At 34.1% G+C, this 20,424-nt stretch overlaps 1 protein-coding gene across 8 annotated transcripts in view; it reads right to left on the reverse strand.

Moving 5' to 3' along the window:
- Positions 1–20,424, reverse strand: part of SCN1A (sodium voltage-gated channel alpha subunit 1) — an 81,532-nt gene that overhangs the window by 52,238 nt on the left and 8,870 nt on the right. For 3 of the 8 annotated variants that reach the window (XM_031936565.1, XM_031936568.1, XM_031936566.1), the window contains exons 2-10: positions 14,692–14,810; positions 12,531–12,620; positions 10,794–10,922; positions 8,583–8,674; positions 7,445–7,714; positions 3,929–3,992; positions 2,677–2,818; positions 1,816–2,022; positions 68–352 (exon numbers count right to left, since the gene is read on the reverse strand). In XM_031936565.1, the coding sequence (XP_031792425.1) occupies positions 68–352; positions 1,816–2,022; positions 2,677–2,818; positions 3,929–3,992; positions 7,445–7,714; positions 8,583–8,674; positions 10,794–10,922; positions 12,531–12,620; positions 14,692–14,810 (1,398 nt within the window). Of the gene's footprint in view, positions 1–67; positions 353–1,815; positions 2,023–2,676; positions 2,819–3,928; positions 3,993–6,428; positions 6,439–7,444; positions 7,715–8,582; positions 8,675–10,793; positions 10,923–12,530; positions 12,621–14,691; positions 14,811–20,424 lie in introns of all 8 variants that reach the window. The other 5 variants (XM_023188156.2, XM_031936569.1, XM_031936567.1 and 2 more) reach the window with 2 other exon arrangements.

The raw sequence follows: 20,424 nt of genomic DNA on the forward strand, positions 1-20,424 counted from the left end.
TGATTCTCCCCCTCTCTCCCATGTTTTAATTTTCAACCGTGCATCAGTAAACTCAGCAGTGCCATACCTGGTGTGGGGAAGAGTACCTCTTTTCATATGTCAACCGGTTCCCTTCAATGGAGAAGCGAAAACCTTTCCTCCTGATGCTGTCCTCAGATTCAGATTTATGGAACTCATCCTCATCTTTCTCTTCCCCACCAGACTGCTCTTTCTGTTTTCTTTTCTTCCTCCGATTTCTTCTTTCCTTAGCACTCTTGGAACTCAACTTAGAGGCTTCAGATGAGCTGTCTGAGAGCCTGCCTGCTGCACTGGGCTCTCTGGAATGTTCTGAGGCAGTTGCCGTCGCTGCCTGCTACATTGAAGAGGAATAGTTTTAACATACCACCTGAATAGACTGTATCTTTCTCTGAAAGGGCTGAAGTATTTGCATGGCATTTAAAAAATATATTGAGCTGACTGAGGATCATCTCACAGAGAAGATTCTCAGCAAGTATAAGAGGAGATTTTTTTTTTTCACCTAATGAAGGCTTTCAGAGATAATCTGGTTTTCTCCATGGTAACATTTATTATGTCTGTGTTAATGCCCCACAAACCACATATTCAAAAATATCCATCAGGTATCAACAAGAACACAAATTCATTACTTTTTGGATTTGATTTACTTTAGAAATTGCTATTTAATTAGTGTTGTTTTCTTTTCTCTGAAAAAGAAACTGGAGTATGGAAGAAAAGCTGATGAATTACTTGAAGTCCTATCTTCAGGCAGGGGAATGGGATAAGGACGTGAGGTCCTTTCTCTAGTTATTGAAATTGGTTTGTCCAATACCCTCAAAATATCATTAATCACATTTATGGACAGTTATAAAATCCCTTTCTCACCCATCCACAATATCCAGAAAAATGGAGAAGGGAGAATCAATAGTTTCTGCTGAGCAAGATAAGACATCCAGTTTTCTAAAAACTGTCCCCACCATCTTTCAATCAGTACTGGTTCTTAAGGGACATGTGGGCATGGAATAATACACTGCTTTTTGATTATAGCTTGTGCTGGTAGTAAGTTGGCACTTTTTAATTATTATCATTGTTCCCAGGGTAACCTCAATAAATTATTTACTCTTGCATATAAATTAACATTTCTGAAACAACTTTCTTCTTCAGTGAAGACATTAAGTTTGTTGGCTAAATAGAAAGATGAGAGAGATGGGAGAGGCATTTTATGATTTATCACACTGTGAGGTCTAACAATTCACTATAAAACCAAGTAATCCTTTTTAGATGGTCAAGCTCTGTAAGATTGGTGACATTCATATGTCTATTGGATGCTGCTATATCAGAGATTGTTGTATTATTTGATCACTTCCTTACAAAGGAAATAAAGCACCCATGTTAAAAGCCAACATACTTTTAGTTAAAGAAAAAAGGAGATTATGTTTAAGAACTAGAGGAGCAACTCTTCACATGATAACCAATAATTTCTTGTTCTAAGACAAGATGATTTCCTCCTAATGTCAGTCTACTCATTGAATAAAAGTCTCTCACTTGAAAATACCCCAAAATAACATTTTCCTTTTGCTTTGAGAATCTTAAGATGATTAAAATAACATGAGAGAGTTCTATTGTGGCTATTATTATATACATCTTAAAATAAATAAACTAAATAATTAAACTAAATAAAGGTAAATGGATGATCAAAATATAGAAATTGTTATTAATTCCTCATATAACCAGCTGCCTTTAGGTACTCACTTTCTCTTCAATATTTTTGCAACAATCAGAACAATAAAAGGTCAGTGCCATGAGACAGGGCATCTTTACCTGAGCTGCCTCCTGTTGCTTTTTAAGCTGTTCGATCATCTGCTGAAATTCGGCCTCTTTCTGTTCTGCTTCTTCCAAGGTGGCCTGATTCTGTTCCTCATAGGCCATGGCCACCACAGCCAGGATCAAATTTATTAGGTAGAATGAGCCCAGGAAAATGACCAACACAAAAAATATCATGTATGTTTTCCCAGCAGCACGTAATGTCTGCAAACAAAAATATCAGAATTATTTCTCAATATTATTTCACTAAGTGGTGGCTTCAACTTTCAGTTTACTTGTGTGTCTAGCAAAACTCAGATATAAATAGTAATTATGTTGGTCAGAGCACACTGTACTTTTTTTGATTCTTTGTTTCTTTAACTTCAGCTTCTTCCTTCTCTCCTAGCTGATGCATTCGCACTATGATCTCTAGGGGAGAATTTTTGTATTCACCAAGAATGAAACAGTCAGTAAAATGCCATGGAGTCCTCCATTAAAGATCTGAGCCTTTAGGAAAGTCAAGGAAGACAATAAAGTTATCTTTCTATATCTGCTTCTTCATTTTCATTACCTCTCACCTGAGAGATAATATTTGAGGGGGTAGATAAGGCTGAAGGGAGAATGTGCTTTCTGTTCAGTACAATCTGTGTCTGAGAAGGGTAGAGAACAGGTTTTGAGTCAAGAAGAAATGGAAGAGAATTGTAATCCTTGGCATCACTCTGCTCAATATGTGTTATAATCAATAGGATAGAGAAACTCAAGTCTCGTTTCAAGTTCTGCTCTTTCTACTATATTATCCTCTGGTTTTAATTTCATAACTCAATTGGTTTTCTTGTATACTTTTACTTAAATGGAGAGTGTAGCTCTTTAGTGTCTCACCAGTTGATAAAGATTTTCCCAGAAGTCCTGAGTCATTAGTCGAAACAAGGACAAAAAAGCCCAGCTGAAGGTATCAAAGCTTGTGTAGCCATAATTGGGATTTCTACCAGCTTTCACACACATATATCCCTCTGGACATTGGCTGCAAGTGGGGCAAAAGAAAGTATTACAAGTGGTTCTGCTGCCTTTTTACTCTGATACTATGCTAAAATATTGTCTAGCCAGAAAGATTTGCTATTTCAAAATAAAAGTTTGATAAATAAGTAACTAATCTATTTCCCAACTTCTGACTGTATATAGCCTTATTAGCTACTTGGTGTCATCATTAAAATATGGTGCAGCATTTCTAATAATATTTTACAAAATAACTTTTGTTGATAATTTGCAATTTCAACATCTCCATTTCATTTCTACTACTATGGAGACTCCAGAGTTTATAGCTCAATATACTTATCTAAAAGAAACAGCATTGTTATTACTATTACCCTAAAAAAGTAGGAACAGGATTACTCCTCTTTTTGCTGTTATATACAGTGGATGTTTAAGAGATATTTTTCTCTTTTTGATACTTTTATTTGAAGTTCAGGAGCATGTACATGTGCAGATTTTTTATATAGGTAAATGTGTGTCATGGGGGTTTGTTGTGTAGATTATTTCATCACTGAGGTATTAAGCCTAGTACTCACTAGTTATTGTTCCTGATCCTCTCCCTCTTCCCACCTTCCACACTCTAGTAGGCCCTAGTGTGTGCTGTTCTTTATATGTGCCCATGTGTTCTCATCATTTAGCTCCTGCTTATAAGTGAGGACATGAGGTACTTAGTTTTCTGTTCCTGCAAAAATAGTTTGCTAAGGATAATGGCCTCCAGTTCCTTCCATATCCCTGCAAAGGACATGATCTAATTATTTTTTATGGCTGCATTGCATCCCATAGTGTATATGTACCACATTTTCTTTATTCAGCCTATCACTGATGGGCATTTAGGTTGATTCCACGTTCTTGCAATTGTGAATAGTGCTGCAATGAACATACGTGTACATGTGTCTAAAAGTATTACTTCTTGTTTTAGAAAACATAAATCTTACCTAATATTTAAATAATCTCATACTTTATCAAAAACCTTACATATAGCAAATTAATGTCAATAAAATTAGTTGGCTGTTATCTTCAGTTTCTATAAAAAGAGAGAAAAGATATACATATGTATGTGTACACAGAAAGATACACAGATACACACAAATTATTGACTTACCCTGCATCAGAGCTATTTCCACATAGTAGTGCATCTAGAAAACCCTCCAGGAAATAATGATATCCTGTTTGAAAAAAGAAAGTCATATGATGAACATTTGCATTGCTAAAAACACCAAAATGAGAACAGGAAGGTCAGGTTCTTCTTTTAAGTTTGTTGAGTAATTTTAAACATACAATTCATTCAAAGGCACAAGTATTTGTCTCTTCTCCCTCCAAATTCTAGATATTCTATCTAGATACTTTACAGTGCAAAGTATTTCTTCATTATGAAGGAATGGCATTAGATTAGATACAGTGCAAAGATACTTTCCATTAGATACTTTATAGTGCAAAGTATTTGCATTAGATACTTTACAGTGCAAAGTATTTCTTCATTATGAATGTAAATTTAGTGATAATGACAGGTACTAACACAATCTTTCAAAAAGGTATTAGCATTTGTCCACCACTCTCATGACAAAAAATTCATTCAGTAAAAATAGACAGGAATGACAGGAATTCATTTTCTCAAAACAGCCACACACTTTAAAATAAAAGAATAGTATATTTTCTGGTCCTCTCTCCTATATTTTTAACACTATACATTTTAATAATTAAGTATAACTTATATTCTCACAGTTTCCAGAATATAGGCAACTTATAGTAAAATATGCATAAACCAGATCAACAACTGAAATGAAAGCAATTTTAAAAAGTCTTAAGTACTGAAGCTAAAATAATGACTATAGGTGAACAGAACATTATCTCAAAGATTCCCATTTCTTGCAAACTCCTTTGTGTCTTGCAACATCCAGTTCTTCTGTAACTTTTTCCTTGATATTTTCAACTTTCTTTCCACTAAATGTTGTCAGAATTAAGAACTCTCCTCATTGTGCTACCAGTAACACATATATACTTGAATTATTCTTATAGTGACACTCCTATATTGTAATTATTTATTTACAAGTATTCTTCTTAGAAAGTCATGATCATTAATTACTTCTATATTAGTGTTTGTTTGAGACTCGGTAGCCTTTCTGTAAAGTTCACTGAATGAATAAGTAAATAAAAGACAAAAAGAGGAAAACATGAAATTAAACAATCAACGTTGGATTTTGTAAGAAGATATATTTTCTAGATGTTAAGCTTTCTGAGGAATTTACTCCATGCATAGTTCTGTACAGTACACAGAACCACATAAGGAAAAATATCATTTTTGTTTCTAAAATTCTGACTTATTTGAACCTAGACAGGAAAGTTGACATAGTATTTTCTAACTTTCAATTAAAATTGAACAAAGAGAAAGGACTATAATAGTTTATGGATGAATTTTTGGTATCTCATATTTATAAATGAAGTTTTGCTCATTAAATTCATGATCTAACCTTAATGATCAGCCTTAACCTGAGGAAAATGTAATTTTTCAGTTATAATATTTATCCTTAAATTTAATAAACTTAATTCTCTATTACTTTCAAAAATGAACCACTTTATTTATATTTGCATTTGGTTTAAAATAAGAATCATAGATGTTTAGAGCTGAAAATGACCTCAGATATTATTTATTTTTTCACTTTGAGTATTGGAAAAATGCAGTCCAATACATTTTCCCTAGAGAGAATAAATCCTAAATAACCCTCATAGTCAGTATTTTGAACTTAGATAAAACAGATAAACAACAGATTTCAGGGAGTTGGTGATTGAAATTGACCTACTGGCATCATATCAAGTGAATAAGGAACATTGGTGTATTGCTCAGATACTGTTCTTAATCTAAAGATTAACAACTAAAGATTTAAAACTAAATCTAAAAATTTTCAGCTGTTTGTAAATTATTTATTAGCATATCACTGAATGTCATGGAAGAGTTCATTTGTATCAACCCAAGGTATTTTCCAGATTTATAACTATAAGGAGACACTGATTAGTATTTGCTTTTTAAACTATGCTATCATTACTTTAATAAATATCGAACAACTAGTAACTTTCTGTAATTAATTCTGTTTGTTCCACACAATCAGTCACTGAAGTTTTCTTTCTTTTTTTCCAAAATATTATTCATCACCTTAAAATAATAAAGATATACTGTATTCAAGAACATCTAAAAATCTAAGTTGTATAGGTTTAATGTTTTTCCTTAAAAAGGACTTTTCCTTTTCTTATTAATCATGTTCTAACTCTCCTTGCTTTTGAAATATCACTACCGGCAGATTCTAAAATTAAAGAGAGAGGAAACTTACACACTTTTTATTGTCACTTTCAAAAGAGAAAGGATATTAGCACAATTATTATTATTTCTGAGACAGAGTCTTACTCTGTCACCCATGCTGGAGTTCAGTAGCACGATCATGGCTCACTGCAATCTTGACCTCCCAGGTTCAAGTGATCTTCCTATCTCAGAAGATCTTAGTAGCTGAGACTATAGGTAAATGCCACCACACCCAACTCATTAAAAAAAAGTATATATATATATATAGTAGAGAAGGGGTTTCACTATGTTGCCCAGGCTGGTCTCAAACTCTCAAACTCCTGGCCTCAAGTGATTCTCCAGCCTCAGACTCCCAAAGTGCTAGGATTATAGGTGTGAGCCACTGCACCCAACTAACATTTTCTATTACTCTCTCCTGAAGCTTTATTAACTGTGCTTTTTTTCTTTTTGATGTAATACTACTTTTCAAATATATGAATGAGATTTCCTTTTAGGTATCACTTTATTTCCTTAAGGTAACAAAATAATCTATTAAACTATAACATTCTGAAGCCATGTGTTATCTCCATTATTTTCCCCAGTGTACTACAAAGTTTCTGATACATAAGAGACATTGTATAATTAGTGTATAATGAGTTACATTTGCATAGTACTGTAGAATTCGCAAAGGGCATTCACATATTTTATCTCCTTTGATTATATCAATTACCACAGGAAACAACCAAGGATACTAGGAAAATTCCTTCTAGCTGAATTCTTCAGCCTTCTAAATGAAGATAAAATAGAAAATGGCATTGAGGAGTCAAAACTAGAGTAGTTATGAACAAAATTGTTAAATGTATGTGTAAGCCATTGATAAGGTGATTAACAAAATTCTTTAAAATTAGTTCCAGAAATATAAATAATCTATTATTTAAAATCCAGAGGATAGAAATACCAAATAAAATATAATTTTAAATATTGTTAAATAGTTTGATTAGGTAATTTTCTAAAAGATGACGTCTTGTTATGTGATCATTTAAAAACATTTTCATGCCTAGATGGAAGGCACATTAGCAATGAAAAGACTAAATATACATAACAGTAATTCTTTTTTAGAGGGTGTTTTATTTATTTTGTTAGTTTTAAATTTTAAATTTTAATTTTTGTGGGTGCAAGGTAGGTGTTTGTATATATGGGGTAAATGAGATGTTTTGATACAGGCATGCAATGTGTACTAATCACATCATGTCAAATGGGATATTCAGCCCCTCAAGGATTTATCCTTTGTGTTACAAACAATCCAATTCTACTTTTTAAGGAAATGTACATAACAATAATTCTTACTTGAATCTTGAATATATGACTTCCAGTCAAACTCAAAGACAGTTTCATTTATAAGTGTACCATTATAATTCACAGTTATATTCTTTTCTATACTATGTTCCTCCAGGGAAGCATTGGTGGGAGGCCATTGAATACATTTATTCCTCAGGTTGCCCATGAACAGCTGCAGCCCAATTAGAGCAAACACGCTCAGACAGAACACAGTCAGGATCATGACATCAGAGAGTTTCTTCACAGACTGAATCAGGGCTCCCACAATGGTTTTCAGGCCTGAAAGAAAGAAGTCTATTACTATGAAGACTTAACACATCTGAAATAATAAAAGCTTCACACAATTTTCTTGAAAACATAGATTTCATTCATAAATCCAAGAATGTTTGCAATGCTAATGGAGAAGCAACACTTCATGGAAGGGGGAAGAACTTCTGAAGATGAATTCCAGAAATGTAATGATTTAAACAATGTAATGAAGATTCATATGCCATTATGTCAAGATAGAGTAATGGAAAGTTCATGTTCTTCATGGAGCCTACATTAAGGAAAGGGCCTTGTCTTTTTCCTTTTTGCTATTGAAACTTGCCGCACATTTTCATTAGGGTCAGAGGTCAGTTTTATGACAAAATACCTGAATAAATATTTTAAAATTCCTATTTATAAATAAGAAAGATTTTGCTGTACAACGGAAAGTGGTTTGCAGTATAATTGTGCCTTAAGATAATAAATCCCTCCATGCAGACTCACACTATTTTTTATTATCTTATTCCCTTCTCTTTTGTTAGCAAAAAATTTAGAAGATTTACATTGTATATACATAGTCATTAATGACTCTAATGAATAAGAAATTAGAGACTGGTACATTTAAAAGGGAGCAAATTGTTGATAAAATTAACATGGTGAAAAAACAAAACAAAACAGGATATTTGTAATTGCAAATCACCTTGACCTCAAATTACAGTATCTCACATAAGACACTGTTAAACTCCAAGGCTGATAAAACGTATGTCTAAACAATAAGAATCATTTTCTTTGAAACACCTAGTCTTATGATCCCTGATTTTCTATAAAACTGAATGTCAAGCAAAGAGAAGGATGCTGAATCATATGATGGGTCAGTCTCGTTGTCTAACCTTGCTCTCACCTGGAATGACTGAAATTGTCTTCAGTGCTCGGAGAACTCTGAATGTTCTCAATGCCGAGACATTGCCCAGGTCCACAAATTCTGTGACGTACCTGTAATAGGGAGTTCACACACAAACACAATAACAGGATACAAAGAAAAAGCTGTAGGTACAAGGAGCCTATGCTTTACTCTAATCACTTCTTACCTGGAATTACAGAAATAGTTTTCAAAGCTCTCAAGACTCTGAAAGTGCGAAGAGCTGAAAAATTGCCTAGGTTTACAAATTCTGTTACAAACCTGTAGAATTAAATCAGAGTTATTCAAGATTTTAGCAGGATTTATATTACTTGCATGGGTCTTTTATAAAGACCTTCTTGGTGATTTTAAATGATAAATATTGTAAGTGGCAAATCAGGAATTAGATTTCATCACTAATCCTTTGTTCACATAATTTAAGGCCATTAGCTAAATGTAAACTTCATACAGTAGGCGCCATTGTTGTCACTTTGGAAAGCAATACAACCAACATCATGTGTAACTTGTAAAAAGAAAATAAATCTTGGCTATGGTTTAGGGTTTTAGTTAGAAAAAGATATATGAAATCACCCAACAGAAATTTGGGCATGAAAAGGCAGATTACCTTACTGCTTTTATACATGAGATAAGATTTTCCCAGTGTAACTTTTAAATAAAAGTTAAGCAAATTAAGAACAATACTTTATGAGGGTCCAGTGCTGCCCCTATTATTATTGCCATTTTGATTTTTTTTTTTTTTTTTTGAGACGGAGTCTCGCTCTGTCGCCCGGGCTGGAGTGCAGTGGCCTGATCTCAGCTCACTGCAAGCTCTGCCTCAACTACTGTAGTTCTCAACTACTGCAAAGCCTTCATGCCATAGTGAAATCCCACTTAGACCTTTGTTGCGCCAATTGAAATGGTTCACGCCATTCTCCTGCCTCAGCCTCCTGAGTAGCTGGGACTACAGGCGCCTGCCACCTCACCCATCTAGTTTTTGTTTTTGTATTTTTTAGTAGAGACGAGGTTTCACGGTGTTAGCCAGGATGGTCTCGATCTCCGACCTCGTGATCCGCCCATCTTGGTCTCCCAAAGTGCTGGGATTACAGGCTTGAGCCACCGTGCCCGGCCGCCATTTTGATCTTAAGAAATGGAAGTCCTGGTATAATGGAAGTCCTGGTATGCCTTCTTTTGAGCTGTGGCCAGAGAACCTGGCAAAGAATTGGTTCATCCTGATCAGATAGGAAATTACAACCAGACACGCAGTATTTAGAGTCCTGAGTATATCAGTGCCACCTCTCCTGCTCCTCTCCACTACATCACAACTCTAAGAGGCCAAAAAATCAGCTCCTGAAGGAAGGGTGAGGGTAAGTGTTGTTGGGCTGCCTCTTTCTATGCTCTACTCTCACTAAGTCCGGAATGGTTTTCTGTGATTTGTCTGGGTCTTTTCCTGAGGAAGTCTGCGGCTTGTAAAAAAAGCATGGGGGTGCATAAACTGTGCATATTACTGAGTGGATATGAATAGGAGATAAGGATAAGGAAGTTTATGTTGAGACTAAAGAGATGAAGAAAACCATAAAAGGAAAGAAGAAAAGAAGAAAGAAAAGGGGTCAGGAGAGAAACAGAAAGGCAGAGAGAATGTACTCCTCTACAGGTCTTAGAAATCAGTACTTTAATATATTAAAAACATAATATTTCAAGTATCTTCTTTCTTCTCTTAGTTTGATTTGTCAGATCATTTTGATGCTAGTAGATACTTACTTTCGATTATTCTACCAAACCAATAAAAGAAACCGTGTGTAATATGAGCAAGGTCATTGCAAATTTGTGTAGCCAATAGAACTGTTTTGTGGCTATAATTTTCAAAGTGATTTTCACAGATGTATTACAAATATGCTTGTGTTTTGATATTAGATTGTGTGTGTTCATATGTGTTTGTGTATGTGTGTTGTGCATGTGTGTGTGTGGAAGAGTGGTGTATGTGAAATTTTCTGACAGATGCTACGTGTGAAAATTGTAGTTTTCAACTACTGCAAAGCCTTCATGCCATAGTGAAATCCCACTTAGACCTTTGTTGTGCTAAATTGAAATCCAAAGTTTGAATGTATGAATCACACCAAAATATTCTACAGGTAAAGCAAGCCTATTCTTAAAAGCATAAGCACTGATGGAAAACCAAACTATGTTCTCTCTTAAAGTTTCAAAAAAGGCACTTACGCAAATGTAATGACAGTGAAATCGAGCCAGTTCCATGGATCCCGAAGGAAAGTAAAATCTTCTAAACAGAATCCCCTTGCAATAATTTTTATAAGTGATTCAAAAGTATATATTCCTGTGAAGGTGTATCTGAAAACAAGCATCCAACAAGTTTGATAAAGTAACAGTGTTTTTTCATAGCATACCAATTTCTTATCACTCTATCAGCAGAATAGATGAATACTAAAAAACAAAACTAAGCAGATGGATTTTATTTTCATACAAATAAAACATAGCCCTAAATTTAAATTCAACTTTCTAACACACAAAGAGTTGTTTTGTAAAGTGTCTTAAGAGTAGTGTGAGAAATACAAGGTATATTAAATCTATCTAGACATTGTCTGAAATGTCTTGGTATTTACATAAATAAACATAGTCTCCTGAGAAATATTTAGTATGTTTACATGATGGAATAGCCAATCAATACTATTGCAGAAGCATGAAATGATTTCCTTTTAGGGAAAAAAATCTCAATTTTAATGGCGTTCTAAGAATGAGAGGGAATTGACAAACTAGTATGTCTTTTTTTTTTATTTTCCTACAAAATAATTTAACTTACTTGGAATAAGGACTTCTTTAAAATCAAAGTAAATATTTCTAGGGTTACAAAAAGTAAACATTTAATTTAGAATAAAATTCTTGTGATAATTCAGAAACTTAGGTGTTTCCAAAGTTTAAATCTTCTACTCAGAAATTGGGGTGTGAGAGTGGCATAAAATCACAAAAAAAACTAGGGCAACGGAAAACCTGTGGGGCCTTCCATATTAACTTCAATACTTAAAATTTTTTGTATATAAAATTTATTATTTTCTTCAAAATGTCACTTTTCTTATTGGTTTCAGCCTGGAAGTGTCTAGGAAAGGACACACGCTTGGAAATAGGTTGGTGCAAACATTACCTTCAACTGAAGGTAACGGCAAAAACCACAATTATGTTTATACCAACCTAATACTTCTGTAGTTGTTACAGGTCAGCAGCTGTATAGTAACAGGCACTACAAATAGGAAGTGTGGGCAGGTGAGCAGCTATGGTTGGAGTAAACCAACTTCAGTTATCACAAATCTGGCCTCTCTGCCTCGAAGGTATCCCCAGAACAGAGACACCATCAGTATAGTTAGTAATGCTTCTGGTTTCTGAAAGCTCTACAAAAAGTTCCACTTCTGTTAGTTTAGTCTTCAGTCTACTGAATTTTCAAGTTCTGCAATCCTGAAACTTTGGATCATTTTTCAATTTGTTGGTGAACACGCTTGGAACTATATTGACCTGACATGAAGTGAATGTGCCTGTTGGAAATGAAAACTTTGTGAGGTTCGATATGGCATTTGTAACTAACTCTTTTGATTTTCGACTCAATGAATTTATCTGGAATTTAACTGGAACCAAGGTCTACCATACTGGCTCTTTTCTGCAATTGCTTTGACCACATTTGGTTTGGCTACTGTAGATTTTAAAGAAAAAGGAGTAAATGTCCAAGAGTGGTGGTCTTCTGGTAAACACCAGGTACAGGTGAAAGAGAGTAATAATCAGGTATAATGCCAGCAGGCCTGAGGGCCAATGAACATTGTCCTCTTGCTGAGTAATTTTGTCTAGAAATTACTTTAATAAAATGCTCTTCAGTTTTATTTTTAAAACTACAATAAGACATAGTTTCAAACTCCCAAATGTATATATGTTATTAAAAATATAAGTTGAACTTACTCTACATTCTTTGTCCAATCAGGAGGGTTACTCATTGTCATAAACACACAGTTTGTCAAAATAGTGCACATAATTAGCATGCTGAATAATGTAGGTTATTGTTAAGGAACGCACAAAAGAAAATCGAAATCCAAGTGTTATATTACAAAAAGCTAACATTGAAAACCCAAACTGCAGCTTAGCCAAAATTCAGGGATAAATGTATTGTGGTCAAGTCATCTAATCTCTTTAAATTTCAATTTCTGCGTGTGTAAAATGTGGGTAATAATATCACCTTCACTGAGTATTTGTATAGATTAAATGAGATAATGTATATAAAAGCATTATATCAGTATAAGGTGTTGTTTTTACAGCTATTATTAAATCAATATATTCACCTCCCAGAGAACTTCCATGGGAAGACTATTTTTGTGCTACCTGGAGTTGCATAGTTTTTCAACAGAAAGTATTGACTTGAGCTCATTCAGGCAAATAAACGAGTAAATTGTTGAGGAAGACCACTTATCTGCAATATTGTAATTTCTTAAACACATCTTATCCAACATAGTTCAATGCATGAAAACAATTCGTAGTCAAAGTACGGCACGATGCTAATTGTTCGGCTGCTCTATTTCGACTGAGTTTATACAAGTGCAGCAGCATTCGATAACATTAAAAGTAAGTATTCTTGAAGATTGGCACTTAACATGATAGGAATGTAATTAAAATTCAACATAGCAAAGTGATGTTGGCCAAGTGACTCAACCTCTCTGTGCCATTGCCTTGTATCTCCTCCTACTTCTCTACAATGGAGCTAATAATATACTCATTTTGTAATGCAATCATTTTTACATGCAGATTAAATGAGTTAATATATTGGAAATGCTTGGAACAGTCGCTGTGCATAAGTAAATATACTCTAAGTGGTAGCTAAAACAAATGAACAGACATAACAGAATTATAAAACTGAAAGGGACCCTAAAAAATTAGTTTTATCATTATATCTTAAAAATCAGGGAAATAAGGCCTTACTAAGCTCTAGAGGAATTAGATAAAAGGCTCAGGACTAGAATATAAGTTTCCTGCATTAAGATCCAATATTCTTTCCACTATAGTTTACTGCCAAAACAAAAATTTTCCATAATTGAAAAAGAAAGTTTTCATCAAATGACCACATGATGGCACTACAAATACAAACTGGGATAAGGAAACTTCCGTTAAGTGTAAAAACCCTGATCATATGATTTTTATGTTTCAAATCTTTTAATTTTAGTAATAGCATATTTATACCACTAAGAAATTTCTTGCTATCATATTAAAATTAGAATGGCTTTTTAAATTTTAGAATCCTTTAAAAAATAGTATGAGCTTATGATAATTATAATGGTCTTTTAATATCTATTACTGTCAAAGCTATCAAACAAGATACACTCAGAAATGAATTGTTTTGCTAAATTGATCAACAAATGAATGTAATTGTGGAGTCCTTTTTAACACCAATGGGAATCATGAAGCCAAATCCCTTAAGACCATTTGGAAATATATGCCAACTTCTCTCATTAACTTCCAGAGTCTTTACTAAGCAATCAGTTTTGCATGACAGCATCATAACTCATGACTTGAATTTGAAATTCAGCCAACATTCCAGTACTTCCTTCACAAAAATCATCAGGAAATTTCAAGAATTAACTAAGTACTGGCCAAAGACTCTTGACATTCTCTTACAGAAAATATACTTAAAGATTTATTCTAAGATACACTGAAGTGTTTTATATCATAACTATGGATAAACTTGGGTGTGGAAGTAGATTTTTCTGTTATTATATCATTGCTCACTGCAAATTCTACACCATCACAAACTTTGCATAAAGATGGTAAAGGTAAATATGGTTATCTTACTTTAGATTTGTAGGATTCAATACATATAAGTGTTTTTAGACAGATAACAGAAGTACGTAAATACATGTTTATACATAATATATAAAATGTTAAAGACTGAATGTTTCAGTAATGTGTATGTGATTAATGAACTTTAAGAATGAGGCTTATATGACAAAGATGCAAAATGAGAGTGATGAAAACTATAGAATATGGACATTTCCCAACTTAATTTGATATTTAGCTACAAAGTGCTTACAGATTATGTACAAATAGTTAATATTAATCACTTGAAAAAGGATATGAATGTACCAAAATCTTAATAGCTATTTTCCTAAGAGGATTGAAGGGAGTTAAAATGTACAGGGCAGAGGTGGCACTGAACCGGAAGATGGCCTTCCCTTTATTCAATACTATAAAAGTCTGTAAGACAGGAACACAACATACAAGTATGAAAGTATAAACCACTTAAACTCTGTTATCTACTTTCTGTTACTTGTCATAGTAAATTATTCTAAAGTTAAATGAGAAAGCAGCACAATCACAATTTCTAATGTGCACCATGAAAACAAACTGTCACTGGATCTCTTCTTAATTAGAGAGGAAATCCAATGATACCACTTACCTTTTACCTGATACTTACCCTCAAGGTTATTGTACATAAGACAATTAGCCAAAATAAGTCATTTATTTTCTTGATATTTTAAGTGTCTGAGTTAAATGAAAGTCTTAAATGGGTGCACATTTCATTTCGTTCCAAAAAACTTAAGGCACTACATTCTTTTTATAGTGATTTCAGCTTTCCCAATTCAAATATCTTGAAAATTAATCCTGTGGAGTGCAAAATCATTCAATGGAACTGATACTATTTTTGAAATAAAGATTGTTTTTACCATCTATCCTCATAAAATAAACATTATCACTCTCTCCATAATAGAAAATAAAAACAGTCATCATCAAACCCACTCTTGGGTTAGATGGATGTAATCCAATAATTGATTTCCGGAGGCCAGGTTCCCTGGAGAGCATCCGTTGACCAGGAGTGCTAAATTCTGTACTGGGATTTCTGAGGTAGCCGACATATTGAATTCTAATCCCAATTGACTTCCTATCTTATGTGGTGCTTTCTTATCACAGAGGAAAAGTTCAAAGCTCCTAAAGAATCCAGGATCCATGAATGTGAATGAAATTCCTTCCAAAAATTAGACTTATTTGAGATCAATTGGCAGTGGGCAGATAAAACATTAAAGAAGCAACATGCAAGAGTGTGAAAAGAACTCCGGCTCAGTGTTTCCCAAGGTGCTTACTTATATAGACAGAGCCAGGGAGAAAGCCTCTCTCTCTGTGAAGAAGATATTTGTGGAAGGAAATTTTAAGCATCTTCATTTTAAATTCACCCATTCTTCAAAAGCTCTCTTTTTTAAGCCTTAGGATGCATATGTGCACAGATCATGTTATGATATAGCAAGCATTAGCTTTATGTGTGTTTTCTACTAAGAATCTTTGATAATAGTTAATTGTCTATAGTCTTAGCTCATTAACCATTTCCCCTATACTTGCAGGATTTTCTAAATTCAGGTAAAGCAAACCCACCCTCCCACTCCTCTACCTGCTAAATATTTATGGAGCTGGTTTTTTAAAATTAAGCACTTTCTATCTGGTATGGGTAGAAGTGTCCTAAACTGGCTGTGAAAGTATGGTCCCCCAACTAGTACTGGTTAAGTAGAGATATGGAGAGTCCATGTTTAGAAATTTGTAAGGCAATTTGACCAATTAATGTTATGTCTGTTTAATAATAAAAAAGTAAGGGGATGTTGTTGTGGGCCTGTTTTTCATTTCAGTTTTCTAGAAATTAATTTTTACTTCATTTTATAGAAGAATAGGGACCTCATCTCCTCAACAAAGTTTGAGAAGCACTGCTCCAAGTCTCAACTCTGCCTGCATTCCCTCTATCATCTTTGAAGGAGTATGAGTCCAGAAAACAGATAGAACTTTACCACAAAGTCCATTTGAAGGAAGGGAGAATTTCACCTGTTCTTACTAGAAGAACAATCACCTGTGTCAACAATACTTAGCCCGCTTTTTCTCTGATTCATTCAGGGATTCTGTCCCTGAATGACATTGTGAGATCATCGTAAACCTGAACAGACTTGTGCAATGCAAATGCCTTTGCTGTGGGGAATATGAGCACGTAAGGACACAGAAAGGTCCAAAGTGAGCTAGCTCAGGACTAAATACGATTCACCTTTCAAACGCACTGCATATACTTCCTTTCCCCCAAAATATGCTGAGTAAAATCTGATAGAAATATTAGGGGCTGAGACAGCCGGGCGCAGTGGCTCACGCCTGTAATCCCAACACTTTGGGAGGCCAAAGTGGGCAGATCACCTGAGGTCAGGAGTTTGAGACCAGCTTGGCCAACATGGTGAAATCCCGTCTCTACTAAAAACACAAAAAAATATTAGCTGGGCCTGGTGGCGGGTGCCTGTAATCCCAGCTACTTGAGAGGCTGAGGCAGGAGAACAGGAGAATCGCTTGAACCCAGGAGGCAGAGGTTGCAGTGAGCCAAGATCGCACCACTGCACTCCAGCCTGGGTGATGAGAATGAAACTCTATCTGAAAAAAAAGAAAAAAAGAAAAAGAAATATTAGGGGCTCAGGTAGGAGAACCAGTAAAAATATAACACAGAATATATATTTTTAAAAATAAGAATGTCTTCATTTTTAAAGCTAATTTTGAAACAAATACTAGTGATACAAAGAGATCATGAGAAAGAAATGACAATCCATAGATGGCGTAAATCATGGGCTGGAGTGTGAGGATAATCAAGATGGTACTGTTTGTACCACCATGGATAAGGAAAATAACCAGGTTCATCCTAAGGAGACAAGACCGTACTTAGAAGAAAACACCTGTGATGATGGCTCCTCGGCCACTGTTCAGCCCAAACCATGACCAGAGGTAATAGATGACCAAAACAAAAAAGACAGACAAGGAGTGGAAAAGTAAAAAGAAAAGCTAGAGATCTAAAAGAAGGGAGGGGGAGTATTTCTGCCCTGAGTACTAAAAAGTAAAAGAGGCAAGATTCAGAAACCAAACACAAAAGGGTCCAAAAAGGGAGTCGGCCTAGAAGTAAAAAGAGCGGAGGATTCTAGACAAAAATAGGGGAAAGGTGGGGACACAGATAAATCTGTGAAAGGACATAAAATTACAGCTAGATAGGAGGAATACATTCTAGCTTTCCACACCACTGTAGGATGACTGTAGTTAACAATAATTTATTATATAGTTTCAAATAGCTAGAAGGAAGATATTGAATGTTCCCAACACAAAAAATGACAAATGTTTGAGATGATGGATATGCTAATTACTCTGATCTGATCTGATCACTATACATCATATGTATTGAAACCACTATATGCCTCATAAATATGTACCATTATTATGTGTCAATTTAAAAAATAAGAAAAGGAGGCAGAAACTTAGCAAGGGTGAGTTTAATGAAACCAAAGCACTCCCAATGCTTATATGTGATTCTAAATCAAAAGTCCTTTGACATAGATAAAATACTTTGACACAAAAGTTAAAAACAAATGGGCATAATTATCAATTGTTCAAGCCTTAGATGAAAACATTTACTGATTTCACAGTGTATTCACTTTATTCATTTATAAAATTTAAAGAATGTGTGGAAGATTATTTTGTAACAAGATTTATAAATGCAATGGAAAACACTTGCAAGTTGAATTTATAAATGGAATTAGTAAGGTTTTACTGACAACAGTATTTGTTTTGCTTTAATTTTTCATAAGACATACTGTTGTGCAAGACATCCTTGCTACCCAGGAAGCTAGCAATAAGGCCAACAGTAAAGGACCATTTTTCATAGGATTTCTTCTGTGAGAACTCCACTTTTCTCAGATTGAAACATACATGCTTATGTGCAAACTTCATAAATGTAGCTTTAAGGTGTTGATGGATTTTAAAAGCCTTCCAATAAAGCAAAAGTACCCAGACATGTATAGCAACCCAATATGTGTAACTTTAAATATGATAGCACTTTCATGTCAGAGTAGTTCCATCTGGAATGTCACTTTTATTATTTGTAATTGGTCTTAAGTCTATTTCCTCAACTGTCTGTATCTTATCTCCTTGTAATTGCTTCTACAGCCAAGAAGCCAATCATTCAGTTTATAAGTGTTAAGAATTAATAAAAGGATACTTGTTTCCAAGGACTCTCAGATACAACTTTCTCGCACTAGTGGTATTGACGATATTTGAAGGGAGGGAAGAGTCTGAAGGAAATATTGTTTACTTACAACAAATACTTAAGTAGCTCTAGAGTTTTCAAATATATAGATATTTGCCTTCCCTGCTATACATATAAGAAAGGGCTCCAAGAGGGAAGAGTTCAAAGACTAGCTAAGATATTGCTGTACCTTAAACTGTATAAACAAATATTATGTAGCTTTAAGCTAATCAAGATTTATGAACTATTAAATTGGGTGACTTTTTAAAAACTTTTTAAAAGAATGTATTGGTTAGCTTATTATAGTGAAGTATCTTAGCATCCTTTAAATCTAATTAGTTCAACAAAGATCTCATTAATACAACTTATCAGGAAAATTTTTATTCCATTAAGTCATTTGAATAAAAAAGAAACAGTCCAAAGTTGATGGTGGAGGAGAAAAGGTTTATACAGTAGTATCTAGCTGGAAACAAACCTCTCTTTACCACCCAAGGTTCATAGGAACATTGACATGACTGGCTCCACTTACAAGTGGCAAGACTTTGTGGTTTAGTACAATTCAGGCACACCTATGATTATTCTTAATATTTGTCCTTCCGTTCATTTGTTATAGGGCCAAAACAAATGCTTTAATTGCAGTCCTACAAATAAATAGAATTGTTCGAAATTAATAGCATCATTTTAACACGTGGATAATTTTCTGTTTCAAAACAAATTTTGAAGTATGGCATTGTGACTGAGGTAGCAACTAGATTTTATATATGAAAAATCACTTTATGGACTTATTTGCAGGAATGTAACATTCATACAATAGGGATTGTTGTACCTTGTCACTTATGTCTTTATATACAGGTACCAACGTTATTGAGCATATATACAATAAGTTGGTAATTATGTATGAGCATTGCAGACATCCGGAAATGAGCAGGGACCTAGTTTAGGTCCAATTGTTAATTTCAATTGATTTCAATTAAAAATACATGTATTAACTGTTTAGTACAATATTTGCAATGCCCTGTGCTACAGTCTAAAGAGAAAACAAAGATACATAGGTTATGACACCAAGACATTTATAAACTAGGAGATTCTCAACTATTTGTTTTAATAGAATATAGAAGAATTGATGAAAGTTTACCTTGACCAGCACTTTCCAACAGAAATATAATGTAAGCTACAAATCTGAGCTACAGGTATGATTTTAAATTTTCTGAGAGCCACATGAAAAGAAAAACAAAGCAGGTGAAATGAATTTTAACCCAACATATCTGAATTATTATCATTTGGGAATGAAATTGATATAAAAAATTTTTGAGATATTATGTATATTTTTATACTATCTCTTAGGTCTTTGAAATCTGGAGTGACACTTACATATTTCAAGTACTCAGTAGCTACACAAGGCTAATTAATCTCCGCTGTATTGGGCAGCACAGACCTAAACTTAAACCATCCATTGTTCAGCAAGCTCATACCTTCTTCAGCAATCCTTGCCATGTAAAAATAATTTCTGGTTTTAAAGAAAAAGCAAGAAGTAAGTTATATAGAAAAATTGGTAACAACTCTGGTAATTAACAGTTTAATAATCTGGGAAGCAACATTACAAAAATATAAGTGTGATTTGTTATGTTAAGAGTGCAAACTCTGAAATTAGATTTCTGGTTCAAAAGCTAACTTTGCTGCCTTCTAGCAGTGTGATCCTCAACAGGTTTCTTAACATTCTGTGACTCAGTTACCTCACTTGAAAACAGAATAAATGTACTTAGCTCACAGACTTGAAGTGATTCCAAT

Source organism: Piliocolobus tephrosceles, chromosome 11 (assembly GCF_002776525.5).
Source record: "Piliocolobus tephrosceles isolate RC106 chromosome 11, ASM277652v3, whole genome shotgun sequence".
Lineage (NCBI taxonomy): Eukaryota > Metazoa > Chordata > Mammalia > Primates > Cercopithecidae > Piliocolobus > Piliocolobus tephrosceles.